The following is a 26,602-nucleotide window of genomic DNA, read 5'->3' on the forward strand; positions in this document are numbered from 1 at the left end:
CGGCGCCATGGCGGAGGTGCGGGTGAAGCCGGAGGCGCCCGACCCGGTGGACATCGAGAGCCGGTGGGTGAGCTCCGCTCTTCTCGCCCCTCCACCCCCGCCCCCAGCCTTTCGGATGTGGCAGGATAGGGTTTTTTAACCTCGCTCTCCTCCCTCCCGCAGGATAATCGAGCTGTGCCACCAGTTCCCTCACGGCATCACCGACCAGGTGATCCAGAATGACATGCCCCACATGGAAGCCCAGCAGCGAGCCATGGCCATCAACAGGCTGCTCTCCATGGTAGGTCCTGCAGAGCTCCCCCGGTACTCCAGGCACCCGGCGCCACTCGTACGGACGGGCTGCGTGGTGGCAGCCTGCCAGAACGGGGCTGGTTGGAGTCACTGGCGTTTGCTGTCATTTTACGGTTAGCACAGCTTCTTTTTGGTTGCCGTAACCACTTAGGGTCCCCATAACCAATTAAACATACCTCAAAATTTACTGGTTCTGTTCTGTAACAGAAAGTTAACATCAGTGTGTATGTCTACTTGTCTAGGTTAGGAAGCTAACACCGAGAAGTAACACGTTAATCTTCTGATGTGTGCAGAATCCTTTGCTCTTCCCCCCATGTACTACTTCCTGTATTTACTGTGTAAAACAGAACATGATACAGTGCTCTTGTGTGTAACAGGCAAGTGCAAGTGTAGTTACTGTGGGGTTAGTCACAGTGATAACAAGGCCTGGTGCTGGAAGTAACCTAACCTACCTCATTTTGTTTTTCCTATTTATCAATATGTGTATCAGGACATTGGCTGTGAGCTTTTTTGTTCAATAGCTTTTGAATTGGTTGTCCAGATTTCAGAGTGAGGCTTCAAAGACAGCTAAGTCTCTAAAACTTGTTTAAAATAGATGTCCTGGGGAGTGGGATGCGGGGGGAGATCTAGTAAGTGCCTTATGGTAGGGAAAAGAGCTGTGGTGAGAGCTAGGCCTTAATAAGCATCTGGGAGACAAGCTGCAAGTATTTCTTCTGTAGAAAAGCATTGAGAGGGATCGTCCTGAAGTGAGAGCTCCATTCAATTATATAATCCAAATCTGTAAGAAACAAGACTGTAACTGTGGGGAAGGGATCAAATAGCAACAGAAGAGCAAATGTTAACTAATGATGTTATATGCATGTCCTTCAACTTGTCTAATTGTCTCTTTCTAAAAACACAGGAAATAGGAATTTGCCTGGCTAAGGCATAGCAGGACAAGTCTTTTGTGTATGAGATGCTAGTAATTCTCAGTCCTGGCTGTCGGTTTTCTAGTGATCAATACTTAAGCAAAAAACAAAACAACACAACCAAACAAAAAAGAAAACAACCTTTGCTACTGGAAATTAGAACTGTTTGAAACCCGTGTTCAGTAGAGCACTAACTTTTTTTCTGGATGGCCATGCGATTATTTTGTTGGGAAGCAAGAGAAATGTATACAAGAACTTGGTGCTCCTTGTACAACAGTAAAATTTAGGAGAAAGAACAGCATGTACACAGATATTGTGGGAAGAGGCTGGAACTGTATCTCTTTTTTTATTTTTATTTTTTTCTGATAGCTAATGATAAATGGATACTCATAGGGAAAAAGAGCCTTAACAGTATCATTGTGTCCAGCAGATAGAAATGTTAAACTTCCTCTTTTTTTTTTTTTTTTATTCAGAAGTCTTTATTTATTTTTTTCATTTATAAGTTAAGAAGAATTTTTGCCAAATTCTGAAACAAGCTGTTTGAAGGAAAGTATACATGCTGTGTCTGTTTCTCCTAGGGGCAACTGGACCTTCTCAGAAGCAATGCAGGTCTCCTGTATAGAATTAAAGAGTCTCAAAATGCAAGGTAAGCCTCACACTTGTTGAATAAATATTTGAACACAATTCTGACGCTTGTGCCTCATTGCTGAGAAGCCACCAAACAATTTAACGTAGATTCTGTAACAGGAATGTTACAGAACTTAAGTGTACCTTCCTAAAACAAGTATTTAACTCCCCTGAGATGAACCTGGAAACTGTTTTAGTGGTTTGTACTGAACAGAGGCTATCATGGAACTCCCCCTGTGATGTGCTAGTGGAGTTCCTGAGCTGTCAAAGTGATCTGTGCAAGCAGATGTTTATGCTCAGGTGAAATCCAGCTTAAGTTTGACCATACCACCTGCAGCTGTGGTTCTGTGGTCTTCCTCATGGCTCATGTTGGTTGAGCAGTGCTCACATTTATAGAGGTTCCAGGAGACCACTTGATCTGCTGTTCATGCTCGTTAGTTGATTTATTAAAAAGTACCTTCAAACCATGTTTTGTGATGACTATGTGAGTAAGAGGTGCCAGACTTAATTTTAGAAAGAAAGATCCTTCAAAATTATTCTCAACACAGGCATCTCAACCTCTCTTTCCAATGCATTCAGGTTTTCTCAGCCGAGTGAAAAGTTCTGTTTTAGAGGTGGTAGCACTCTACTATCCCTTTGTAGACATTCCTTCCAGAAACAGATTATTCAAATTATGCTCTGTTCTGTGACTGTTTGACCTTCCACAGTTGTGTTAGTACGTGGCTTTCAATTCCCCATTGTTATGACAAGTTGAGTAACTCTGGTTTACTCACGTTTCTTTTCAAATTGGGCTCTTTTCTCTTTACTGTGGTTTCTCACTGGCAAACTTGGATTGATCCGGAGAGGTTTAGTGTCATATATTATATTTGCCAATGGCTGGTTTATTGTGCAGATTTTCTTCTTTGTGCATCGTGGTTTTTTTTTTTTTATTATTGTATTTGTTTTCAGTTTAAAACTTTCAGACTTTGGGCCTTTTAAAAATCCGGCTGTCTGTTCTACTTTACAGTAAAATGAAAGGCTCCGACAATCAAGAGAAGCTGGTTTACCAAATTATAGAAGATGCAGGCAACAAAGGTAGTTCAAATAAATTATAACCGTAAATGGTACTAGCTCTGTTTATGAAACTGTTCCTGTCCAAACTTTTAAGTGCTTGTCCAGACAATACAAATATAAAATCTAGAGTGCCCTTAACGAGTCTGTAGCTAATATTCCCCTTCAAAAGCAAAGAAAGACACATTTCTCTATTAAAATAACAACCTCTCCTAGTTGGCTTTTTGGGGCCTCTTTCAGATTATGAATTATGACTTATTTATGGGACTCGAACTGAGGAATCTGTGCAGAACACTCACTACTTAAAGTAAAACTTGCCATCTGTATGGGGTTTAACAGCTGTACTGCCAGCAGAAAGTACTACTAGTAACTGTGCTTTCTTAGAAGTCTTTGCACCCTCTGTTTTAGAGATGGCAGGTAGAACTGGCTGTATTTTATGTTGTTGTTGTAGGAAATAGTAGTTATCTAAAAAATGCAAGAATGTTTACTTGATCTATTCATGTTACCAGTCAAATGGGGTCTGCATTTAAGAGCTCTCAGAGGAGGAATAAAGGGCAAAAGGACAATTTGTTGGCGCTGCCATGTGTGTTTTGTTTTGTCAGTTGATTTTTGTTCCATCCTCTTCTAACTCTTCCTTTCATTTTTTCTGGGAGTCATAGGAATCAGAAATATATCCTATGGCTGGCAAGCAAGTCAAGCAATGCTGTGTTGTGATTTTTGGTTTGTGAGTACTTGCAGAAACAAGTGGCTGCTTCTCGTAATTAATTTCTGTTCATTTCTCTGTTTTTAAACAGGTATTTGGAGCAGGGACATCAGATACAAAAGTAATCTGCCTTTAACAGAGATCAACAAGATACTGAAAAACCTGGAAAGCAAGAAACTAATTAAAGCAGTTAAATCTGTAGCAGTGAGTAGTTTGTGACTTTTTAACCATTTCAGATGTTAGCTACATGTTTGAACAGGGGACTGGGTGCAGAGAAGCTTTGTTCTGGCACCAGCTTGGTCACTGACTATGCACTGATGCTGGACTCTCCACCTTTAGAATGAATGTTTGAGGTGTGCCAAATATAAGAGGCCATAATGTTTGCTAAATATTCAGCATACCACTAACAAACTGATTAATAATCTAATTAAGTAATGAATATGTCAAGTTCCTGTAAAGATACTCTTCTTCTGCCCTCCTTTGCCAGTGGAGGGGAATTAGGTTAAAAATTAAACTCGGAGATCATCTTTAGTGATGTTTGAACTGTGTGTGCATTGTTAGTAGGATGGTCTCTCTAACAGTATATTATAAAATGATGAGGAGTCTAAACGTATGAATCTTTTCTTTATGTCCATGTTACCTAAGGGTCAAACACATTAATGAGAGCTTGAGTCAGTTCTGTGCCCTAAATTTTAGGTGTAGTAAACCATTTATTCTGTAGATACTTTGTTAAATCTTCTTTTCTTAGCGGTTAAGAGCTGTGTGCTTTTCTCTAACAGGCATCCAAAAAGAAGGTGTACATGCTGTATAACCTGCAGCCTGACCGCTCAGTGACTGGTGGGGCCTGGTACAGTGACCAAGACTTCGAGTCTGAATTTGTGGAGGTGTTAAATCAACAATGTTTTAAATTTCTACAGAGTAAGGTGAGTGCCACTGCTAAACCAATCTTCCATTTGTATTGTGCAAGTAATTCTTTTATTTCTAAAACCAGTGATGGACAAGGCTTAAGTTTTCCATTGTGTCTTCTGTGTTACCCATTGTTTTAACTGGATCAGCAAATCTGTGCTGGATTTTTGTTTGTCACAGCAAGTGTGATGATATTGCATTTTAGCAATGCATATTGTTGCACCCTTCACAGGGAGTGAAACCTACCTCCAAACTCCAATGACAAGCTAGGCAGCAAAGGACACAGGACCAAACAAAACAGCATTTTTTTTTTTTCCCTTCAGGGCTGCTCATTTCAGAGAGACTAAAGGCTCTAGACAGGCAGCTGTGCCTGGAAGACAATTTTCTTTAGTCTTAACCATAGAATCATGTTCTCCAGTAAACAAGTCCTAGGCAGATTGCAGCATTTATCTGTTAAATAAATAAACAATGTGATAGGTACAGCAGAAACTTTTGTGTCAACAAAACACCAGATGCTGATATTCCTTCATATCAATCTAAATTACCCTGCAATTTTACGCTAACTGACATGAAACTTACATTTGGATGTGCACTGCATTATCTCACATATATCAATCTTGAGGACATAACTTTAAATAAAAAAAAAAAAGTCCCAGAAATGGTTTGCAAACTAACTTTTATTTTTCAGTCTGCCTGAAACTGGACTGTGAAGGAAGCTGTTGTCAATGAGTACTGATGAGAATTCGTCTTTGTTTTTTTCCCTCAGGCAGAAGCAGCTCGAGAGAGCAAACAGAACCCCATGATACAGAGGAACAGCTCATTTGCATCATCCCATGAGGTGTGGAAGTACATCTGTGAACTGGGCATCAGTAAGGTCAGAACAGATTTGTATTACTTCTCTCAAAGTTCTCAGTACATGGCTAGGTACAGGAGTTAGGTCCTGCAAATCTGGCAAGGGGCTGATAAGTGCCTTAGTGCTCTGCAGTTACTGAAATGGAGGTGGGTTTTGCTGCACTGTTGCTTTTCAAGGAGTGTCAGTGGTGCTGTATGGGATTCCAGGATAGTTTGTACATGTGGGTTTTCAAAGATATATAAATGTTAGTGTTCAAATCCTTGCAGATGGCAACTGGAATCAGTTTTCATTTAACATTCTCACCTGGGGTAAACTTTATAATTTCTTCCAAGTTTGCCTATGTGCTTCAAGCAATTTTAGGGGGAAAGAAGGATAAAACAACAATGCCATTAATGGTCACCATCAACAGACATACCTTCATTACTTCTGACTTCTTCCACAGTTGTTTTGCTGTAAGACTAGAAATGTTCCATGCTAGGCTGATGCAGATACTTGAGGCGCATAGGAAAATCTTTTTTAGCCAATCAAGGCTAGTGTAATTCAAAGGTGCCTAGGAGGAAGGACACCTGTTTGCTTTTCTTTTTGTATCTGCACAACCCCATAAAGTGCCCAGTAAGAACTGTGTCTTCATCTGGGCTAGGTTAGAACTCCAAGGATTTGAACAACGATTTGGAGTTCTTACGGAATTTACTCTCATTTTCTCCTTGCAGGACTTACTGGCACGTCTTTATTGTATTTATTTTACTAATTGTTTCTTAGGTAGAATTGTCAATGGAAGACATTGAAACCATTTTAAATACACTAATATATGATGGAAAAGTGGAGATGACAATTATTGCTGCAAAGGAAGGGACGGTAGGCAGCGTGGATGGACAGATGAAGTTGTACAGAGCTGTCAGTCCTCTCCTGCAACCTACTGGGTTAGTCAGGACACCCTGCGGACTCTGCCCGGTAAGTAACAAATTCCGTATGTGAATATGTGGGTGCATGCAAATTTTGGGTAAAACCTTTTAAATGGTCAGCCAGTGTAAATCAGGGTTATGCCTGTGAGTGCTCCTTGTGGATTTCTAAGCCAGCTATGCTCATGAGTATCATTTAGCATCTTAATGTAAGGGGCAGTCTTGAGTTTATACCAGGATGTTTCCTACTTACATGCTGTCTCTTTCCCTTACTGTATGTAACAGGGTGCTTTCAAGTCCAGCCTGTTCCAAAATATAACTTCTTATCTGATCCTGAATTTTTTTTTTCCACCTATTTATATCTTAATAAGCTAACTTCTGTTTAGCTTTTGGTCTTTTCTAAATGGATCCTGAACTGATACGTGGGTGAAACTTGCCAGGCATGTCTGTTTGCATCATTTACTACAGTGGGGTCTGTTCTGCTTTGCTATGCTCACATTATTCTTCCTCAGAACTGGTATTGGACTTCCTATACTTTGTCCTGCGGTAGACTACTGTTTTTCTACAGGGAGAGGAGCAGAAAACACAAGACCATGCTATTTCTAGTTCAGTCATGCTTGATGTACACAATTACTCCACTGACACAGGGCTTTCTTTCCCAGGTTTTTGATGATTGCCATGAAGGTGGTGAGATTTCTCCATCGAACTGTATTTATATGACAGAGTGGCTGGAGTATTAAGGTGCAAGAAAAACTGTAAACTGGATTCATTCCATATAGCCAAGGTGACAAAGCAGCTTGCTTTTTTAGAAGTGGACTTCCAAATTTGTGAACACCTTCAAGTTCCTTGTTTTTCAAGTAAACATGAAGCAGCAACACATCAATTGTGTGTCCTGTGAGAGGACTGAAATTCAAACCAGGACTGAAGATCAAGGCTGAAGTGAAAACAGATCCATTCTTGTACAAAAATGTGTGTGACTTGAAAAATGTCATAGAACCGGGTGGTGATGTGTCACTTTCAAGGACTGTGTTGAGTACTCTGCTGACATTTACTTAAAATGAGAGAAAATAAGTCATCAGCTGATCAGAAAAACTTGCTGGTGAGTGTTGCCAAGAATGAGATCCCAAACTTTGCATTCCGACTAATGCTGCTGATGGGAGCTTAAGTCCTAAAGCTGACGCTTTTTTTTCCCCATGATAGCTACCATCTAATTGGAAGCTAAAAATCTAATGTGGGAAAAATCTTAAATATGTTAAATAGAACTCATTGATTCTTCACCATCTTTCTTACCTGCTAATTTATCATTAAAACGCTGTTTGATTTGTCTTACGTATTTTCGTGCTTCGTTATCTCCACTGCTGTCATTATCTGGTGATGTATCTTTATTTATTCCTTCATCTGATGGCTAGAGGATCATCTAATCTGTGTTGCTGTGTTCTGGCAGCTGCATTATATACACACATCAGCTGAGATTTTGATTTTAAGTATTCTGTAAAGATGTGTTTTCCAGAAGAGAAACAGTTCCTCTGACCTGATACTACAGGTACAGGGAAAACTTTTATAGACTGTCTGAATGCCCTCAGGGTTGCCAAAGATGCCAGTGACAGCTGTTTGTACATAAATATGGCCCCTGGCCTTGGTTTGTGATCTGAGAGAGGCACGATACTGGCACATCATCAAAAAGCATGAGCTTCTCTTCCTGTGATGTGGAGCCAATTTGTGTTTCTTGTAAGCACAGCCTCCCTGGCTCCTCTGTGTGTCTCTGGACTGATGAATTGGCAATAACTTATAAATTGTGTTGTAATAAGCCTATTGCCCTTGATAGTGGCCCAAGGCATGCTGGAACACGGATGTGTTCTTTGAGGAAACTAGACACAGCTCTCTATGGATATCTGGCAGTATCAGAGGCGTGACACTCTTTGGAAGTATGGTTCAAATCCTGCTTTGGAAGTAAATAGACTTTTGTACCAACTGTTATGCTAACTAGTTACATCACCTCTTCCTTAATCTGTAATCAAGCAACATCTTGAGAAGTCATCTTTTTCAGGAGTTAAAATACTGTGCGTATATGGTACAGCCAGCTCTCTGCCATCCAGAATAACCAGAGGGCTGGGATGAAGTACTCGTGGGTACAGTGGGTACACTGTAGACAAGTGAACATTGCGGAGAGAGCCTGGTCCCAGTACAACTTGTTTCCTATGGCTTAGCCTTGCTGGATGTCTACACAACCACCCAGTACCTTTGTGTTAGCCTCACAGTGCTGGCAAATGATTAGGGGGGTTGAGCACAACAGTGGACCTGCTGCATCTAGCTGTTTTCAGAACTCCATCTGAATATAAGCCCTCCTGGACGCTTTGTTGGGAGGGCAATGGTCAAGCACCTTTGCTTATAACGTGGACTGTGGGCAGAAGGCTAATGCTGGTAGGTTCTGTGCAAGGAATAAAAAAATAAATGTATTTGCTGTCCCATAAAGGGAATGTATATATACAGAGGCAGCCAGGCATGATGTCTTAGACTGGAGCAGACAGCTAGGATGACAAACTGGCACATCTGGGGAATGACTATGGTGTTAGCTAGTGTGAGTGCCCACGACTGTCTCTTTTGTCGTAGTGTTGTCTCTTGCTTGATGTGACAGGGATGCACCTCTCCACAGAGGCAGAAGTGTTGTCAAAAAAGAGATGTGGGGGTGAAATTACTATATTTGTTCTTTCTCTGCTGCCTTTAACCCCTCAGCGCACTGAAGCCTGAGAAAAATGCTTCACTGAAAGGAGTCTTAACATAAATGACTTAGCATAAAGGATGCTTCAGACATCCTTTATGTGGCCAAAGGTAGTTTGAGGTTTGGGGCTGGGATTGCCTTTGTCTTCCTGCTCTCAAAGATGACTTAACACAACAGGGTCTGCATCCTGCTGCTGCAGAGATAACACAAATTGTTTGTGCTCTGCTTCAGCTAGAAGACAGCTTTCAGGGAAACGACACATCCTTATCATGCAAGTGTGTCACTTTGTGGTGTGACCATATTCACTGGCAATAAGAAAAAGGACAGAGAGCTTGTTGTCAGTGAACAGATTTAGGAAGTGGAGAGTTGGTCTATTAAGCCCTTTAAATTCTGGCTCATTTATACTGGGTTTATCTGGTTTAGGTGACCTTATCTTTGTGGTCCTTGAACCTTCTTAGCATTGCGGTTGTTAGAAGACTTGTCAAATTTGGAAAAAATATGCCTATATAGAAAAGTAAAGCAATTTCACTTTCCTACCTGTAGAATAGGAATCTCTGATCTGTCTAAATAAGAAGAATGATCTTTGTCACCCAGGATCTTCATGAACCCGTCTGACCTATCAGCCTGTTTAAAAAGAGAATAAATACCAAAAGGTAACATTAATATTCTTTTTTCCTCCCTGGCTTCCTTCATTTTTTTTTCCTCCTACCCGGCAAAGCTATCCCCACTAAAATGTGATATGAAATGTAATGTTTTAAGGACGTTATACTAGCTGTAGTACTGAACACCAAAACACATCACCACCAAAACATCTTGCCCTGGGAAGGAAGCACAAGCTGCTCCTTTCTTTATGTTAGCCTCATAACAAGAGAGCACACGTAGCAGGCGTACTCTGCTGATACGTCTCGCTGCTGCTGGAGGTGTTATGCACGATGGTTGTTCATCTGATGATGCTCAACCTCTTGTGTTGGAGAGCTCAGTCCCGTTCCTATGAGCCCTATGGTGTGCAGCTTGCCCAGCGGTAAGCAGCAGTCCTGAGGCAAGTTGGAGGTCACACCCAAATGCCATTTTAATGTGAGATGAAGTGCAGGATTGCTTTTGTTTCCAAGAGAAACATTAACTACAGTGCCAGGCTGTACTGTGAACTGAGAGAAAGTACAGCTGCCAGGTACTGTTTAACGTGCCCAGCCTTCACAGTCCAAAGTTTAAAACAATGACAAGCTTAAAGCAAATTGTGGCTGATTGGCTGTTTGGATTTTTTTTTTTTTTTTAATTAATTTGCTTACACATCTCACCTTTGCAGGAGGTGGAGTGGTGGTTGTTCCTCTGGTGCTGTTCGAGTGCCATCTGCTGTCTCCTCCTGGTATGGCTGCCCTGAGACGAAAAAGAAAAAAGTTTTAAATGCTGGCTTTTGCCTCCACGTGCAGAGCAGGTACTGGGGAGAAAACCACACTGAGTGGGGACAGCAGGGTCTCCTATTGATTCCAGACATTTCATGCTTTGAAACAGGGTGTAGACACCTTAACGCGCAGGACCACCTTCCACACCACACAGACCCTTTCCTTTTTGCTTTTGTAGCTGGAAACATCTGTCAGGGTGATGGGTGGCGAGGCGTGCGGCTGTGCTGAGCCTGGGGACAAACATGTATGTCCCACAAGGCATGCCACGGATGGTCTGTTTCTACTGAAAAGGTTCACTTGCTCCCTCAGAAAGTTGATTAGAATCGTTTAGCTTGGAAAAGACCCCTCAGGTCATCAAGTCCAGCTGTTAATTATTGTACTTGGTGCTGCTGTGGAGGTCTGGTGGGTGGGGATGGGAGGAAGCCGAGTTCGAAGTGTTCTCCTTGGGGTTGTTAAACATGGAACAGATGGAGGCTTGTACCCCGCCATCCCTCTATTTTTGAGCTGGCTGATTGCTCCAGGTAAACAGAGTGGGAAAATTGTAGCTGGGATTTTTGGTGGCAGCCTGTGTATGAACACGGGGCTTTGGGATTCTGCTCCGTGCGCCAGCTCGCGGTACTTGCTAAGTGCTTTAGTGAACCTAACGCTGGCAGAGGGGCCAGAAAACAGGAAAAAAAAAAAAAAAAAAAAAAGCACCCAAGCGTAATACCACGCCTAGGAGGGCGCTGCTACGGGGAATTTTCGTCATCCCCTCAGCCAGCCCCTTCCTCCTCCGCCCCCCAGCCAGCCCAGCAGTGCCCGTGAGGGAGCGGACGCCGCCTCCCCCATATTTACTAAGGGCACCCATTTCCCTCCATTCGCCCTCTACCCTTAGCCAAGATGGCCTCCCGACGCCGCCGCCGCCACGTTTGTTGTGGTCACCCCTTTCGGAACGCTGTACGACGGGCGGGTGCCCTTAAGCAAGATGCCGGCGGGGCGTGCCGGCGCCGCCATCTTGTGTGCGGGCAGGCGGCGTCCCGCTGAGCTGGCCTTACCGGCGGAGCGGGGCCTGCCGGGACCGGGCGTCAGCGGCCGGGAGCGCTGAGGTGAGGTGAGGGCAGGGCGGGTGGGCGGCGGGGAGGGGGCTCCACAGCCTCCTCACGGCCTCGCAACAGCGCCCACCTCGCGTTTGGGCATCGACTGTGGGATTTTCGTGTTTCTTTGCTGGTTTTGGTGAGTTTTTAGTCAACTTGCTTCGTTCCTTCCAGAGCTGCTGCAGCCCCATGGCGACCTACCTGGAGTTCATCCAGCAGAATGAGGAGCGCGACGGCGTGCGCTTCAGCTGGAACGTCTGGCCCTCCAGCCGGCTGGAGGCCACGCGCATGGTGGTGCCCCTCGCCTGCCTCCTCACCCCGCTGAAGGAGCGCCCCGACCTGCCGCCGCTGCAGTACGAGCCGGTGCTGTGCAGCAGGCCCACCTGCAAAGCGGTGCTCAACCCGCTCTGGTACGTGGCGCTCGGCTGGGGATGCTGGGAGAGAGGCGTTATCCTCATCTGCCTCATTCCTCCTTTTCCTCAGCCTGGCGCTTGTCAGCGTTCTTCGTGTAGTTGTAGTGAGTCTGGTAAAAGCACGCTGGGTGTGTTAAATGCCAGAACCTGAAGAGAGAGGATTGTCTTCAGGAGGGCTGTTAAGCTGAAGGTAACATGAAAACAACCAATCCTGTTACCATCCCAGAGAACTTTGTGGTAAATGATGAAATGAACAAACGAAAATGCTGGTTATATTGACGTTGTCCTCTGGGCCACGGCGTTCATTTAGTTTCCTGTTTTTATACACATCCTATTAGTCGTGGGTTGTCTCCAATACGAGCATCTAGGTTATCTTTGCGGTTTTCCTAAGAATTTAAGATGAAATCTTTGTCCCAAAATCACATGGTGATTATGCTTACGTGGAGCGTAGCATCAGGCTGAGGAAAAAGGAAGGAAACTAGTTAGAGGAAGTAGGAAGAGATCAAAGCCATGAAATAAGAATATGGTCAGGCTTTACTGCACTAGCAGTTATTGTATGTATTGGGCTGAGGAGAGTAAACTCCTCGGTGCAGTTTGTTCTGCGTTTATACAGGATGTGGGTGGGTGGCTCCTGCTGCTTTGTGACTGGAGCACTTGTGTGCTGCAGCTATACAAACAACGGGATCACTGAGATAGGCCCAAGCGTAGTGAAAGAATAATAAGACATAAACTTTTGTCTACCAAAGCTGAAGCTTCAGAGAGCTGTTGGTGGTCCCTCATGCTGACAAGCCTGGAAGCAGCCAGGCTGGCTGAGCTAACAGCCTTTCTGACATTAGAACAAGAGTCTGAATCGCTACAACCCTGTCATTCAAGCTGTAGCATCTGTTGTTTTGTTTCTTCCTCAGTGCCATGAAGCAGTGTAGATAACTGTGAAGCTGGGCTGTAAGGTTGTTCCTGCAGTTGTACTAATGCCTTGCCTTTTCCCTGCAGCCAGGTTGACTATCGGGCCAAGCTCTGGGCTTGTAACTTCTGTTTTCAGAGAAATCAGGTATGTTGAAAACAGCCTCAGCCTTCTTATGTTTTCATTGAGTGTTTTATTGATGGCCTCCCCTGGCAAAGGATGTTAAAAAGAGCAGAAATTCCACCTCTCTAGATTTCATCCCTTGGCCTTTTTCCCTTAATGAACCCAGGCCAGAGTACTTGTTAATGAGCCTGTTTTATGTGACATTTTCCCTGTTTTCAACATTTTTGTTGATTTTACCAGCATGGAGGGCACACAAAAGAGCGAGCTGTTTAGCTCTTTTTTCACATGTGTTTCCAGTGTGGTTCTTTTTGCACTTGACATTTACTGTTCTTGCCAAGTATGAAACTTAGTAGGTTTGGGAAGGCTTTTGCCATTAGAAAACGTTGCATGGTTAAACGTTTTTTTTGCTAACACATGGCTACTGCTTTAGTCCTGCCTTTCACTCTTTCACTTAGAGTGGGGTGAGTGAGTAGCTGTCTCTACTGCTTGCCACCAATATCTGTGCTTAGGAAAGCAGCAATATTAGGAAAGCCGGGCTCTTGTCATGAATTAATCAGATTGGTGTGGTGGTAGTAAATAGGATTGAACAACCACATCACAAGCAGGGCAGCCTCTGTACTGCAGAGGAGGGCCCTACATTTCTGCCCTGCAAATTCCTTGTCCTAATTTTTGGTTCTGTTTTTCAGTTCCCTCCAGCGTATGCAGGCATATCTGAAGTCAATCAACCAGCAGAGCTTATGCCTCAGTTTTCAACAATTGAATACATTGTGCAGGTAAGCGAGTCATAGGCAAGTTTGCAGCCCCCAGAACTGTCTTGTTGGTGATATCTGTTGTATGTATTTGTTTTAATTAAGGTAATGGAAATAAGTATGACTTACGTAAGATGCTTAAGATAGGGCTCATTTTATTCTTTTGACTGGAGTCATGATAAGAAGTGTCACCTAGCATGTGTACATGCGTAGTAAACCCATCTCTTTCCACACCAGCGAGGTCCACAGACACCGTTGATCTTCCTGTATGTTGTTGACACGTGCTTGGAAGAGGAGGACTTGCAGGCGCTGAAGGAGTCCCTCCAGATGTCCCTGAGTCTGCTGCCTGCTGATGCTCTGGTGGGGCTTATCACTTTTGGCAGAATGGTCCAGGTTCACGAACTGAGCTGTGAAGGGATTTCCAAGAGCTACGTGTTTAGGGGCACGAAAGACCTGACGGCTAAGCAAATACAGGTATGTCCTGCCATCTGTCAGGCCAGTGGCTTGTTCCTCTTAGCTCTGTTGACACCACTGCTGTCTTTCAAGCTCTGAGGGAGGAAAGAAGGTTCAGTGCTCTTTATTATTTGTTATGCCATTACCTTCCCAGTGCCTCCTATGTCTTTTTGTCATTGTGAATGTTTAGAAGCTTGTCCAAGATAGAATGTTTATATCTTGCATGATTGATCTATTGATGATTTCCTAATTTCCTAAACCTTTTTTCTTCTGTTCTGTAGGATATGCTTGGGCTTTCAAGGCCAGCTGTCCCCATTCAACAAGGAAGACCTCTTCAGACTCAGGAGCAACCTGCTATTTCAAGCAGGTAAGTGCTACAACAACACAGCAGAAGATCAGGGAAGATGTTTTATGACCCTTTGGGATCACACTTCTAAACCTAGGTTTCCTAAGAGGATTTTTTTGTAAGATGACTTAAATGGTGTTGTCTTGTCACAGTTATTTCCCTCCATCATGGGATATGTGTGGATGGGATTTACTAGAGCTATGTTTTAGGCTCCTGTAGTATCTTGGTTTTGCAGTTGCAAGAATGTAATTGCCATTTGGGCTGGATTGCTACTTGAAAAATATAAGGTAGCAGTCTTTGGAACCCATATTTATTGCTTAGGGGTTGTATGTGTTTAGAGCAAGGTCTTTTGGTTCACCAGCCAACAGGGACCTTGTTTGAGTAACACGTCTACATGTCACCTTCTGTTCCTTGCCCAATCAAGTCCAAAAAATGATTGGCTGGCAGGCAGTGACCGTGAACAATGAAGCTGTATTTGCCTTTGTTGAACGTGGTGTTTTCTTCCTCAGTTCCTCATTTTCAATGTGTTTTGGTATACAAAATCACCAGTGAAGTCCCTTTCCTATGCTTTGTGTGTTTTTTGCTTTCTCATTGGTTCCCGATGACTTGCTTTGGTCAGTTCTGTTATTTTGCCCAGGCCTGTTATCTTGGAAAGTTTGTACATGTAGGAGTGTGCCACATGACTTTTTGCTTCTGATAACTCTGTCTCAGTGCAATTTAAGTGTGCAAGGAACAGAGGCACTTTTCTTCTCTTAAACTGAAGGGATTTGTAAGCAGGAAAACATTTCATTTTATTTTATTTTTTTTTCAGGTTTCTGCAACCAGTTCATAAGATTGACATGAATTTAACAGATCTCTTGGGAGAACTGCAAAGGGACCCGTGGCCAGTGACCCAGGGAAAGAGGCCTTTACGTTCCACTGGAGTAGCTCTTTCGATTGCTGTTGGCTTGTTAGAGGTACTCTTGCTGCTGCTGTTTCTTTGAGATGAGCTGTCTTTGCTGAGACACGTGCAGGTCCCAGTCCAGCTTGGTTTGTGGCCCCTTTCCATTGGGACGCAGCGATGCGTTTTGTCTCTACTGGCATTTGACAAGAGTTAGCGCCAGCTGGTGCAGAGTGGGCTGGGAATTTACATTAAATGTAAATTACATTACAGAAAATGCAGGTGTTTAAAGGTCTCTGATCCTTGTGCATATGGCCACGTGGAGTCGATTGCATGTACTGGGCTTATCTGAGGGTCATCTGAGATATATGTAGAAAGAACAGAAACTGCCTGCTTCCTGTTGTGATGCTTGATGTAGCTTGAGCCTAAACCAGAGGGTGCCTGACAGGAAATGCATTGCTGTTTGTCAAGGCTGCCTGTAACAGCGATCAGTTCCTAATGATATTGCAGAAGAGCAAGCAGATGCTCCTCTAAATAAAGTGTTGTCTGTTTTAAACACCCTTTTACTCTCCCTGCTCGCTAATGTAAGGCCTTATTTTTATTTTAGGGCACGTTTCCAAACACAGGGGCCAGAATAATGCTATTTACAGGTGGGCCTCCAACGCAGGGACCGGGCATGGTGGTGGGAGATGAACTGAAGACACCCATTCGTTCGTGGCATGACATCGAGAAGGACAACGCAAGGTTCATGAAGAAGGCCACCAAAGTAGGTGCTGGTGTCAGCTGGGGGCAAAGCCACTGGCAGCAGCTTAGGCTTGTTGCATGGCACAGTGTGTGTGTAAAGACAAAAATGGTGTTGTGAGTGTTGGGACGTGACATAAGACCATGTAGACAGCTGTCCAATATCCTTCTTCAGGGAACAAACATCCCATTTTCTTGATATGGGAATGGTATGTCTGTTACATATACAACATACGTATGTTTGCATGTGTCCATGAAATGTACGAGTTTTTCTGTGTATTAAGGTCGAGGGAACGGTGAAAGAGACTTGCTGTTAGTTACTTCTGCAGCCTGGACTTGTGCCTTCCCAGAGAAGTATTTCAGTGCTACTTCCTAGCTCGTGGTGGGTGGAGATCTTTGAATCTCCTTCAGGGAGGAGGATAAAATAAAGCCTGTACTCCCAAGATCTGGTAGCTTCCTCAAAGGTTGCTTTGTCTCTTGACATATGAAAGAACAGTCAAAATTTCAGGCGCGAGATGTGCCTGGCAGCTTAGAGGAAGCAGTATCATACGTGCCCTCTTTACTATCAGCTAGAAACCTTTGAATTTCTTGTATGTTATCACAGATAAAGAGCCTGTGTGTGGATGAGGGTAGCAGTTCATGTCTTCTCTGTACCTGTGACTTGCAATTCAAGCTTATCCAAGGGAGACACCCTAGGAAGGAGAAGTGTGCTCAGGCAGACAGCCGTTTACCTTTACACTCCTGCTATTGGTTTCATTTGTGCTTTGTACCTCAATGTGTTGGCCTCGGCTGGAGAGCAGAAGAGACATTGCCTGATGCAGCGTCCTAAAACTGTGGTGTTGTCTTTTCTCCCCAGCACTATGAGACTCTGGCCAACCGCACTGCAGCCAACGGGCACTGCATCGACATCTACGCCTGTGCCCTGGATCAGACTGGACTGCTGGAGATGAAATGTTGTGCAAACCTCACCGGGTATGTTCACGGCAGGAAACACAAAGGTGGCACCTGCATTTTTTGGAGGGGGAGAATGGTTCAGAAAGCAGCTAGTTTGCAAGACAAAAGGGAGAGATTTTTGTCATTTTATTCTAAACTGTGGTTTGAATTTGCCAGGAGTTATATGGCAAAGTTTCCCTGATCCCAGTCCACATTTCTGAAGTCTCACAGTAGCACATGAATTAACACTGCTGGTAGAAAACTTGATGTCCTGCTTTTGAGAAAGGTATTCTAAAGCATGGTGCAACATGTCTTTTGCAAACGCCTTCTGCCTCCTTCAAATGCCTTGGGAGGTAACAAGCGTCCTTCACAGAATTGATGGGATGTAGATCCCGTGCGTTGTGGTGCATGCATGACTGAGGCACCATCAGAAGAGCAGAGCTTCAGGCACGGAGGGCAGAAGCTTTCTTTGTGTGGGCAAGATTTTCTCTGCTTAACAGCTCATTTTGCTTTCTCAGGGGAAGTAGGCTGAGCAAAGCTCTCTTTGGGTTGAGATGTTTGTAACCCCTGAGCATTTTTAAGGCAGATGAAAGGATGGCAAGAAATAAATTGAGAAAGCAAGCTGGAAAAGAGCATTAGCTTGTCTGGCTTTGGAGGCATTTATTAATCTGTGTTCTCTAATGTGAATTCTACCTATGCAAATGCATGCTTTTAAAACAGTTTCTGCCCATGTTTTCATGCATGAGAGTTGGGGGGGTGTATCCTTTGTGGTTTACTTCTGTTTTCCAATTGTTTCAATTTCTTTTTTTTTGTTTTGTTTTTGTTTTCCTCTTAGAGGACACATGGTGATGGGAGACTCCTTCAACACTTCTCTCTTCAAGCAGACCTTCCAGCGGGTGTTTAACAAAGGGTTCAATGGGGACTTTCGGATGGCTTTTGGTGCAAGTTTGGAAGTGAAGGTGAGAGTCCAGTTAAATTGGCTGACATTAATTGGAAAATGCAAGTGCTGTTGATTGGAAAAGCTGGTTAAATATCTCTGTGGTAGAATTTTCTACTTGTTTGAGGTCAGCTGTAGTGCCTGCTTTGCAAAAAGTACTATAACGGATTGAGTGGAGGGTTTTATGTTTGAAAGTTTATTAATTTTTTCCTCTTTCTTAAAAGTAAAATTCTGAATTCTGCTTTTCCTCACTCAGCAAGCAACATTTCATACTCTCTCATGGTGACTATGGATATGTCTCCACTGTTAAAATGTGGCCATGTAGATTCTCCTATGTTCACCAGCTGTAGCAGTAGGTGACCTGGGAAGGTACTCAAAGGTGCTTTCCCTGGTAGCCATATATATTAAATTTCTGATCAAAGCTGAGCAGCTGATTCAGTCTCTATATGTTCTGTTCTACTAACTTTCTTTTTGAAAACTTTTTTGACCTTGTTCTAGACATCTAGGGAGCTGAAAATTGCAGGAGCTATTGGACCATGTGTATCCTTGAATGCTAAAGGACCGTGTGTTTCTGAAAATGTAAGTTTCCAATCTGGTAAGAAAACAAACAAACAAAAAAAACCCACACCTATACTGAAGTAGGAAACAGTGCAAAATTTCTGGCTAGACCTAGAGGTCAGCTAGAATGTGAGAGTGTATCTTGAATCTTGAGATTCAAGAAGAGTGATTTGGAAAGGAAAAGGCATTTTTTCCTAGATTAAGTTCTTGCCCTATAAAATCTTTTTGTAACTGCATGCCCTTCCGTAACTCAATCCATACCCGGAAGATAAGAAATGCAGAAGGACTGCCATGACTTGTAGCTCTGGTTGGAATTTAACGGCTTGCCTTACCCACTGCCACAGACAAAAAGGCTTTTCTCTTTTCAATTCTGTGCAGGAACTTGGAATTGGAGGAACATCTCAATGGAAGATTTGTAGTTTGGATCCCAGCACAACTCTGGCCATTTACTTTGAAGTGGTAAATCAGGTCAGCCCTTGCTTTTCTCTTTTTGGTCTTCATTTTTACAAGCTGAGTAGTTGTAACAGGGCCAGGAAACAAAATGGCATTGCTTGTGTTTTCGATGGATGGCTGTAAAGTGCCAAAGTAATTTTCTTAGAGGTTGTTTCCATATGCATAAATTGCATGACGTTTTTATTGTACAAATTCTTGTACAAGAACTGCATTGTTTCTTCTTGTCTTCTTCTGATGGCATTCATTCGCAAAGAAGAAATAGTCTTTTTGCTGTTAGGTGCTCTGGAGAATAAAAGGACAATTGCTTTCAAATTCTTGGAGAATTGATCCTCTGAGTTGTAATATGAGATGGCTCACAAGCAGATGTTTTTCTCTTCTCTTGTCCATCTCAAGCTTGAATTTACTCTATGATTATTCAGTTGATGCCCTGGAGTTGTCCCTGTAGTGTACAGAGCTAAGTCAAAGCCAGCCTGTATTGAAGGCTTACCTTATTTCATTTGCAGCACAATGCACCGATTCCTCAGGGAGGCCGAGGGGCAGTGCAGTTCGTCACTCAGTATCAACACTCCAGTACACAGAAACGCATTCGTGTCACCACCATAGCCAGAAAGTGAGTATCTTGTGCCAGTTCTTTGGCAGAATGGCAGAAACTTCAGCACAGACTGTGCTGGAATTGTTTTAGCCTTTTATTGCATGCATTGGCCACGGAGTATTTGGCATGGGGGGGATAAATCTGGTTTGGGTTTTGCTGACAATGAACGCACTAACCCTTTACTAATCCTTCAGCTGGGCAGATGCACAGAGTCAACTCCAGCACATAGAAGCTGCGTTTGACCAGGAAGCAGCTGCTGTGCTGATGGCACGGCTAGGAGTGTACAGAGCTGAATCTGAGGAGGGGCCTGATGTCCTGCGGTGGCTGGACAGGCAGCTGATCAGACTGGTAAGACCAGTAGGCTGCAGTTGGGTGCAGTCTTAATTCAAATAAAAAGGGTCTATTGGAATGAAAACACCTTTCTTTTTCCAGGTTGTGTTGTTTCATTGTGCTCTGATCACAGTCCCGTAGTTGTAGTGATACTTGGAAGATGATATGATCAGTAAATTTGTGGTGGGGTAGGTAAGCATCTCATTGTCCTGAAAGGGCCAAACCTGAGATGAAAGAAGTGATAGTGGAACCGTGATGGTGCAGGTGGGAAGGGACCTCTGGAGGTCTCAGCACCCTGTTCAAGCAGGGCTAGCTTTGTATTACAGCAGGTTGCTCTGGGTCCTGTTCAGGTCAGTTCTGAAGATCTCCAAGGATGGAAGTTGTCTTGCTTCTTGACAGCCCGTTCCAACGTTTGATCACAGTTACTGTGACTTACTACTTTTGCATTATATGCAGTCAGAATTTCCATTTCTCCAGCTACCCACTAGGTATCAGCAGACAGCACAGTATGACCCCAGGTCCCACTCTTCACTAGGCTGAACAAACTCAGCTGCTTCAGCCTCTGTTCCTGCATTGGGTGCTCCAGCCCCTGACCAGTTTGGTGGCATCTGCTAGGCTCACTTCAGAACGTCCTCTTACGTCTTGCACTGGGAAGTCTCAGACTGGACGCAGCCTTCAGATGGGTTCTCACCAGTATCAACTAGAGAGGAGTTGTCACTTCCCAGCTAATGGCATTGTCCTGTGTCCTCGTTCTGTCTCTGTCTTCAGATTTCACAGGCTGGAATTACTTAAACCAAATCTGTTCCAGGATTGTCTGAACATGTGTGCAGATTTGATACTGACAGTTATGGCACATCAAAAACTGGAAAAAAACAGCCAGTGTCAAATAGGAATTTGAGCACTGAAACACACATGGGCGTGCCACATGCTGAAATGATTGTGGAGTCATTTATCATTGATAAAGAAGTTCTAAATTGATAAAGAAATTTAATGAAAATGCTTCCTGTTTTCAGTGAAGCAGTTAGTGAAATTCCAGTCTGCCTCTGCTCTAGAAGGAAGCAGAGTTGATGCAGAAGTGTTTCATAGTGTACAAAGCTTAAGTATGATGTAGTATCCCTGATCCAATGGAAAAATGGATGGTACTAGAAGCACCATTTCTTTAATTCTCAGATAACTTTGGATCTAGATTCAAAACTCTAGATTTTTCTTAGTGAGTCGTCGTTCTCCTTCCAGTTAGATACAGAAGTCACTGACATATACAGCAAATTTAAAGTCTGTTCTTATTTTACTTCTTGTTGCATTCATGACTTGGTTGCTCTGTTTAAAAACATTAAAAAAAAAAAAAAAACTTTCAAAAAAAGTTAGTACTGAGGGGTGTGTGTGTGGGAGAGGGATATAATCAAAGTATGCATTTTGCTTCCTACAGTGTCAGAAATTTGGACAGTACAACAAAGATGATCCCAACTCCTTCAGATTGTCAGAATCATTTTCTTTGTATCCTCAGGTAAGAATTTATCTTCTTGGAGCTCTGGGAAAAATGTGCAAGGGTGAGGGAGAGTGATGATAAAGCATCTAGTGCCGTGCCTCAGATTCCCAGGGGAAGGAACAGATGCTTTTTGACTTTGCTGGGCTGGTCCTGTAGTTTAGTGCTGCAAATGACTGGTAGTGAGGATTTCACTGGGAGATTTTTTCCAAAGAATTTGTTGTTCACCTATACAAATTTCCAAGTACAGAGCTTTCAGCATAACCTTACTGACACTGCTCTTCTTACTCATCTTCCTGTTGCAGTTCATGTTCCATTTGCGACGCTCCCCATTCCTGCAGGTCTTTAATAACAGTCCAGATGAATCTTCTTATTACCGCCACCACTTTGCTAGGCAAGATTTGACCCAGTCTCTCATTATGATCCAGCCCATCCTTTATGCTTATTCTTTCCATGGACCTCCTGAGGTAAGCCTGTGTTTAACAGAAAGAGGTGGATCAAACCAAAATAACGAGCACTCAGTCAGAATAATGATAGTTTGTCAAAAAGGCCACTGTGTGTTTTTTTTTAAATCAAGGTTATTGCTAGAAGATGACTTGGGATGATGTGAAGTATACATTATATTTTCAATAGGCTTTCTTTCAGTATGTAAATCATACTTTCAGTAGGCTTTTAAAACGCACACATATACACAGCAAAGAAAAACCACCAAAAACCAAACACCTGGCAAATCTTGAAGCTCTCAGTAGCAATTCTGTTTCTCTGCAAAGGCTGCCTCCTCCACTGTGTAAGTCAGCAAGCCTCAGCCCTTGCAGGTCATAATCTCTCACCAGCTGCTTGTTTTCAGCTGTTTATGCAGCACTGTTAAACTGCTGGACAAACTCTAACAGCTACCTTGAGTGGAGTGTGTCTGGCAGGAAAGCAACGCAGAAGCTGCTGGAGTAACACTTTAAAACGTTCTTGGCAGTATTTGCCAGAGTCCATGTGTATATATATATATATATATATATATTTTTAAACTTTTGCTTAAGATCACTTCAAACTAAATTTGATAGCCATAGAAATTGCTTTCACACGCGTTTCATACAGTAGCTGAGGACCTGCCGCTCCATTCAGTGATGCCCCAGGAGGCTGATGGTGCTCTGCAAGGCATTCTCGTGGGCTGAGCAGCCCTTGGCAGTCTCCTCTGTACATACGTGGCTGAGCAAATTGTTACCCCCCAACTGTGAAGGTTAATACAGTTCTGAGGGTGAAGTAGTGACTGACCTTCTTTGTTTTCTGCAGCCGGTGCTTTTGGACAGCAGCAGTATTCTTCCTGACAGAATCCTACTGATGGATACCTTCTTCCAGATAGTTATTTACCTTGGTGAGGTATGGTGAAATGCATTCTTGCTCTCTGTTTGCACTCTTCCTCCTGCCATGCAGGCAAACGATGTGACTGTTAGTACAAAACAAACTGCTTGCAAAGCCTGTGCTAGCATAATGATGTCATACACACGTTGCCAGTTGTAAGGCACAAAAACCCTACTGGAGTAGCTACGGATGTGTTCTGCAGTGAGCAACAGCTGTCATGTTAGCTTGGTAACGCAGGTGAACTTTTCTTGCTGTGCCTGGAAAAGGCCAGAGAAGGATGAAACTCAGCAGGGCAGAGGGAGCTGCAGTGTTTTTCATCAGATACATGACACAGTTGGTTCTTGGGTTTTGACACTTAAATACTGCTACTCTGAAAGAAGTCAGTTATGAATTTTGGCAGTTCCTGCTTGTAAATATTGGGTGCTCTTGAGGTCTGCTCCTGCATTCCTTCCATCATCACTGATACAAGCACTTAGGTGCAGGCTCCTTCTGAACCTTCAGATTTAGGTCAATATCCAAAGCCTTGAAGCTGGCTTTCTTTCCTCTTCTTTCTCTGGAAATACCACTTTTATTTGGTATCTTTTTAACCCCCCTCATATCCTTTCGGTCCTGCTTGGTGAGTAGCCCACATGCAGTTTCTTCTACCTAAACATGAAATCGAACTAGAATTTAAATGAACTCATCTTGGCTTATGGTCAAACATTCCTATTAGTTATTTTTTTTTATTGGAGGAGATGTCTTAACTCTTCCCTTCATTTTTGAACTGAGCTATTGATATTTAATGACTGTTGTTAGAATGCTTAAATTTTGGTATGATAGCTTGCAGCAGCTCCATTATTGGCTCCCAACATTCCTCCACGTAGTGTTTGTTCTCTCTGAGAAGAGAGCAGGGATATGCAAGTGAAATGAGCAGTAGAATGGTGGAGTCAACAACAATAAATCTCCCAAAGTCACCTTAACTGGTGTCTACATATCTTAAATGTTCTGAAGTAACACACTCAGCAGCTGGGTAAAATTAGACAAAGGAAGAGTGAGGTGTGTGATCTGCCTATGTGTGGAGCAATTGTCAGTTACCAGTGTCACTTGAAAATAGTGTAGTACCGTGGTTGCTTTATTTAAGACCAAGTCAAATTCCAAATGTCAGTGATTTTATAGCTTCTTGGTACTTCTATGTCAATGCAGGCTGACACATAATGGCTTGCAGTTTTCTTTGAACAAATTGTTGTATTGCACAGGCTGCTACCCAATTTTGTGTTGAGTGCCTTTTCTTAAATTAAGGAACAAACAGAAACTAAACAATATTATTGACAGAACAGTGAAAGCTTGTTTGTCTCGTATTCTGTAAGAGGAAGTATGTGTGATGTTCTGCCTGAAGAAGTGCCAGTTACAAAGGGGAGGCTTGTAGACATCTCTACCACTTTTTATCTTCCTCCCTGTCAATAGACTATTGCACAGTGGCAGAAAGCTGGTTACCAAGACATGCCTGAATATGAAAACTTCAAGCACCTACTGCAAGCCCCGCTGGATGATGCCCAGGAAATCTTGCAGACTAGATTCCCAATGCCACGTTACATCCACACTGAGCATGGGGGCAGTCAGGTAAGGAGGTTTATTCAGGAACACTTTTTGTTGAATAAAGCAAATACCTGTCTTTTCCTGCTTTACAAAAGGAGTGGTTTTGTAAGTTAAGTACAGTGGTACTTTAGCTTTTAAAAGTATAGAGCTTGTATATTTTCTCATGAGCCACTTTTGTCTTTTAATAAGCCAGTCACTCTCAATGTATGCTTTTGAAATCTGAGAATGGAAGGTGGGGGGATTATTCCCCCAAAAAGAGGTGGGAAATAAATGACTTGGCTACGTATCTAAGCTTACTCAAGACAGGGAGTGCGGTTAGTTTGCCATGACCATAAGTCACACAATGATTGAACATCTGTTCTTTTATTCTTGGATGCTAGATGAGGATATAAAATAGTTCCTATTTTTGTTCTTTCCAGAACTGCAGTAGTTCAGTGCTTCTCTGTGGCTGGGTTGTTTGTAGGGGTGAAGAGGCAGGAATCCATACTCCAAAACTAAATTTTGGTGTTAATTTCTGATATTGTGAGTGTTACCTTGGTTCTCCATTGACCTCTTTTCTGCAATGCAGATGGGGACTTGCACGGGACGCTGCTGGTGACGTGGCTGTGTCACGTGGAGCCAGAGCTGCCCTGCCAAGCAGGCACCGCTTGCTGCAGCAGAGCTATGTCCCTTGGGCAGACCTTCAAGGTGACATCCTTGCTTTCGAAATGGAGGCGCCCATAGGGAGCTGCCACCACCTGGTGGTAAACTCCCTTCCCTGCTGTTACTCGGTAGATAATGCAATTAGCAGAACTTGCAGTTTTCTTTTTCAGACAACAGGAAGATGCCCCAAGTTTTAAGTTCAGTAAAATTGTCTTTGGAGTAGGGCTATTTCTGAACTTCAAACCTGTTTAAGTTAAACTATCATCTTGCTTGTAAAAGCAGAGGAAAATCACTATTCATGTGTCTAAGGTGGTAAGTCTTATGAGAGCTGACAAGGCTGCCCTTCTGTAAAAACAGTTTTCTCATGTTTTGTTTTAATAGGCCCGGTTCCTCTTGTCTAAAGTGAACCCTTCTCAGACCCACAATAACCTCTATGCATGGGGCCAGGTAAGCAATGGAAGAGCTGCTTATGTTTAGAAACGCTGTAAAATGTACATCTGCATATTTGTCTGCATAGTGGCAGTCCTGCTTCATCGCATGCTATTTGGCCACAAACTGGCTATGTTTGTCCTGCTCTCACCTAACAGCTTTTTGCAAGACATCTGTGGTTGGATTTGAAAACTTTACAGTGCTTTGCAGCACAAAGCAGCAAGGTCACTTCTATGCATGAAAGGATTTATGATGGAATTACTGGCTGAGATTGTTATAGGTGTACCATGTAAAAGACACAACTGACTTACTAGATTTGTCTAGTAAGGTTAAATTTTTATTCAACATGATTATTTGGGTCCATAGTTATTGATAGTTGGTACTGGTGGGAGCGCTACATGACAAGATATTCAGAATAGAATTTTCAATTGTAGATGGCAAAACTCCTGCTTCTGTTCTTTGGTGGAACCCATCCTCCCTGTTTTCAGCATTTTGTGCTTAGGACACAGTGTATTGTTTTGTAAGAAGTACCTAGTATACGGATACATACCTAATTTTTCTGCAAATAACAGGTATTTATATTCTTGTATGTGTAGAGCTTTGGGCAGGAAACTTCCTATTGCTTTAGAAAGAAGAGGCTTTTTTGCTGTAGGTGCAGACGACACGGAAGGATGTTGTCAGTGCAGTTGTCAAAGAGTGGTGTCTTTTGAGTAGGTCTGCCCTTTATAAGGAAAAGGTGATTGATTTAATAGGTGATCAGTGTTAGTAGACTGCTGACTTCTGATTTGGTTTCAGTTAGTCCCTGGTGCTATTTGAGACTCATTATTTTTTTAATTTGTTTGCAGGAATCAGGAGCTCCAATCCTGACAGATGATGTTAGCCTCCAGGTGTTCATGGACCACCTGAAGAAGCTGGCAGTGTCCAGTGCATCATGACTTGGATCGAACAGAGAAGCGAGAACAGAAGAGTTACGTGGATCATGGTGATGACAAAAGTGGAAGGATCTATTTACATTTCCTTCTCTTTTAGAATACGGTTTTTAAATACTGAATGAAATAAATATGGGGGGAGAGTTTTGTACTTTGCCCTTTTAGATATTAATTTATTTGTATTCCTTTTTGTCTCTGTTGTTCACTCCACATCTTTCATACTGTAATTAGAGCTGAAGTAGCCTTTAGCAGTCTTTACCTTATGTTGTAACATTCTTTGCTTTTAAACGGTGTATTTTAGCAACCTGCAATAACGAAAAATAAAACTGGGTTGTTATACGTGGCGGTGATAA

The 26,602-nt window shown here is 43.0% G+C and overlaps 2 protein-coding genes across 3 annotated transcripts; both read left to right on the plus strand.

The window, feature by feature from the left end:
* Positions 1-6: 6 nt before the first annotated feature.
* Positions 7-7,566, plus strand: POLR3F (RNA polymerase III subunit F). 2 transcript variants are annotated; one of them, XM_032184612.1, is made up of 9 exons: positions 7-63; positions 163-280; positions 1,778-1,845; positions 2,833-2,900; positions 3,671-3,783; positions 4,359-4,502; positions 5,252-5,359; positions 6,098-6,289; positions 6,900-7,566. In XM_032184612.1, the coding sequence occupies exons 1-9, from the start codon at positions 8-10 to the stop codon at positions 6,975-6,977; spliced, it is 945 nt and encodes a 314-aa protein (XP_032040503.1). In that variant the 5' UTR covers position 7; the 3' UTR covers positions 6,978-7,566. The 2 variants fall into 2 exon arrangements, with proteins under 2 accessions (XP_032040503.1, XP_032040504.1); XM_032184613.1 differs by having other exon boundaries at positions 10-67.
* Positions 7,567-11,419: 3,853 nt separating this feature from the next.
* Positions 11,420-26,588, plus strand: SEC23B (SEC23 homolog B, COPII coat complex component). Its single transcript, XM_032183808.1, has 20 exons — positions 11,420-11,441; positions 11,604-11,839; positions 12,833-12,890; positions 13,553-13,639; positions 13,853-14,089; positions 14,350-14,435; positions 15,226-15,370; positions 15,902-16,060; positions 16,892-17,007; positions 17,804-17,927; positions 18,404-18,484; positions 18,842-18,931; positions 19,420-19,526; positions 19,703-19,856; positions 21,265-21,342; positions 21,627-21,788; positions 22,606-22,692; positions 24,118-24,273; positions 25,273-25,338; positions 26,166-26,588. Exons 2-20 carry the CDS (start codon positions 11,619-11,621, stop codon positions 26,253-26,255), a joined length of 2,304 nt encoding a protein of 767 aa, XP_032039699.1. The 5' UTR covers positions 11,420-11,441; positions 11,604-11,618; the 3' UTR covers positions 26,256-26,588.
* Positions 26,589-26,602: the final 14 nt, after the last annotated feature.

The sequence above is a fragment of the Aythya fuligula genome, chromosome 3 (genome assembly GCF_009819795.1).
Source record: "Aythya fuligula isolate bAytFul2 chromosome 3, bAytFul2.pri, whole genome shotgun sequence".
Taxonomy (NCBI): domain Eukaryota; kingdom Metazoa; phylum Chordata; class Aves; order Anseriformes; family Anatidae; genus Aythya; species Aythya fuligula.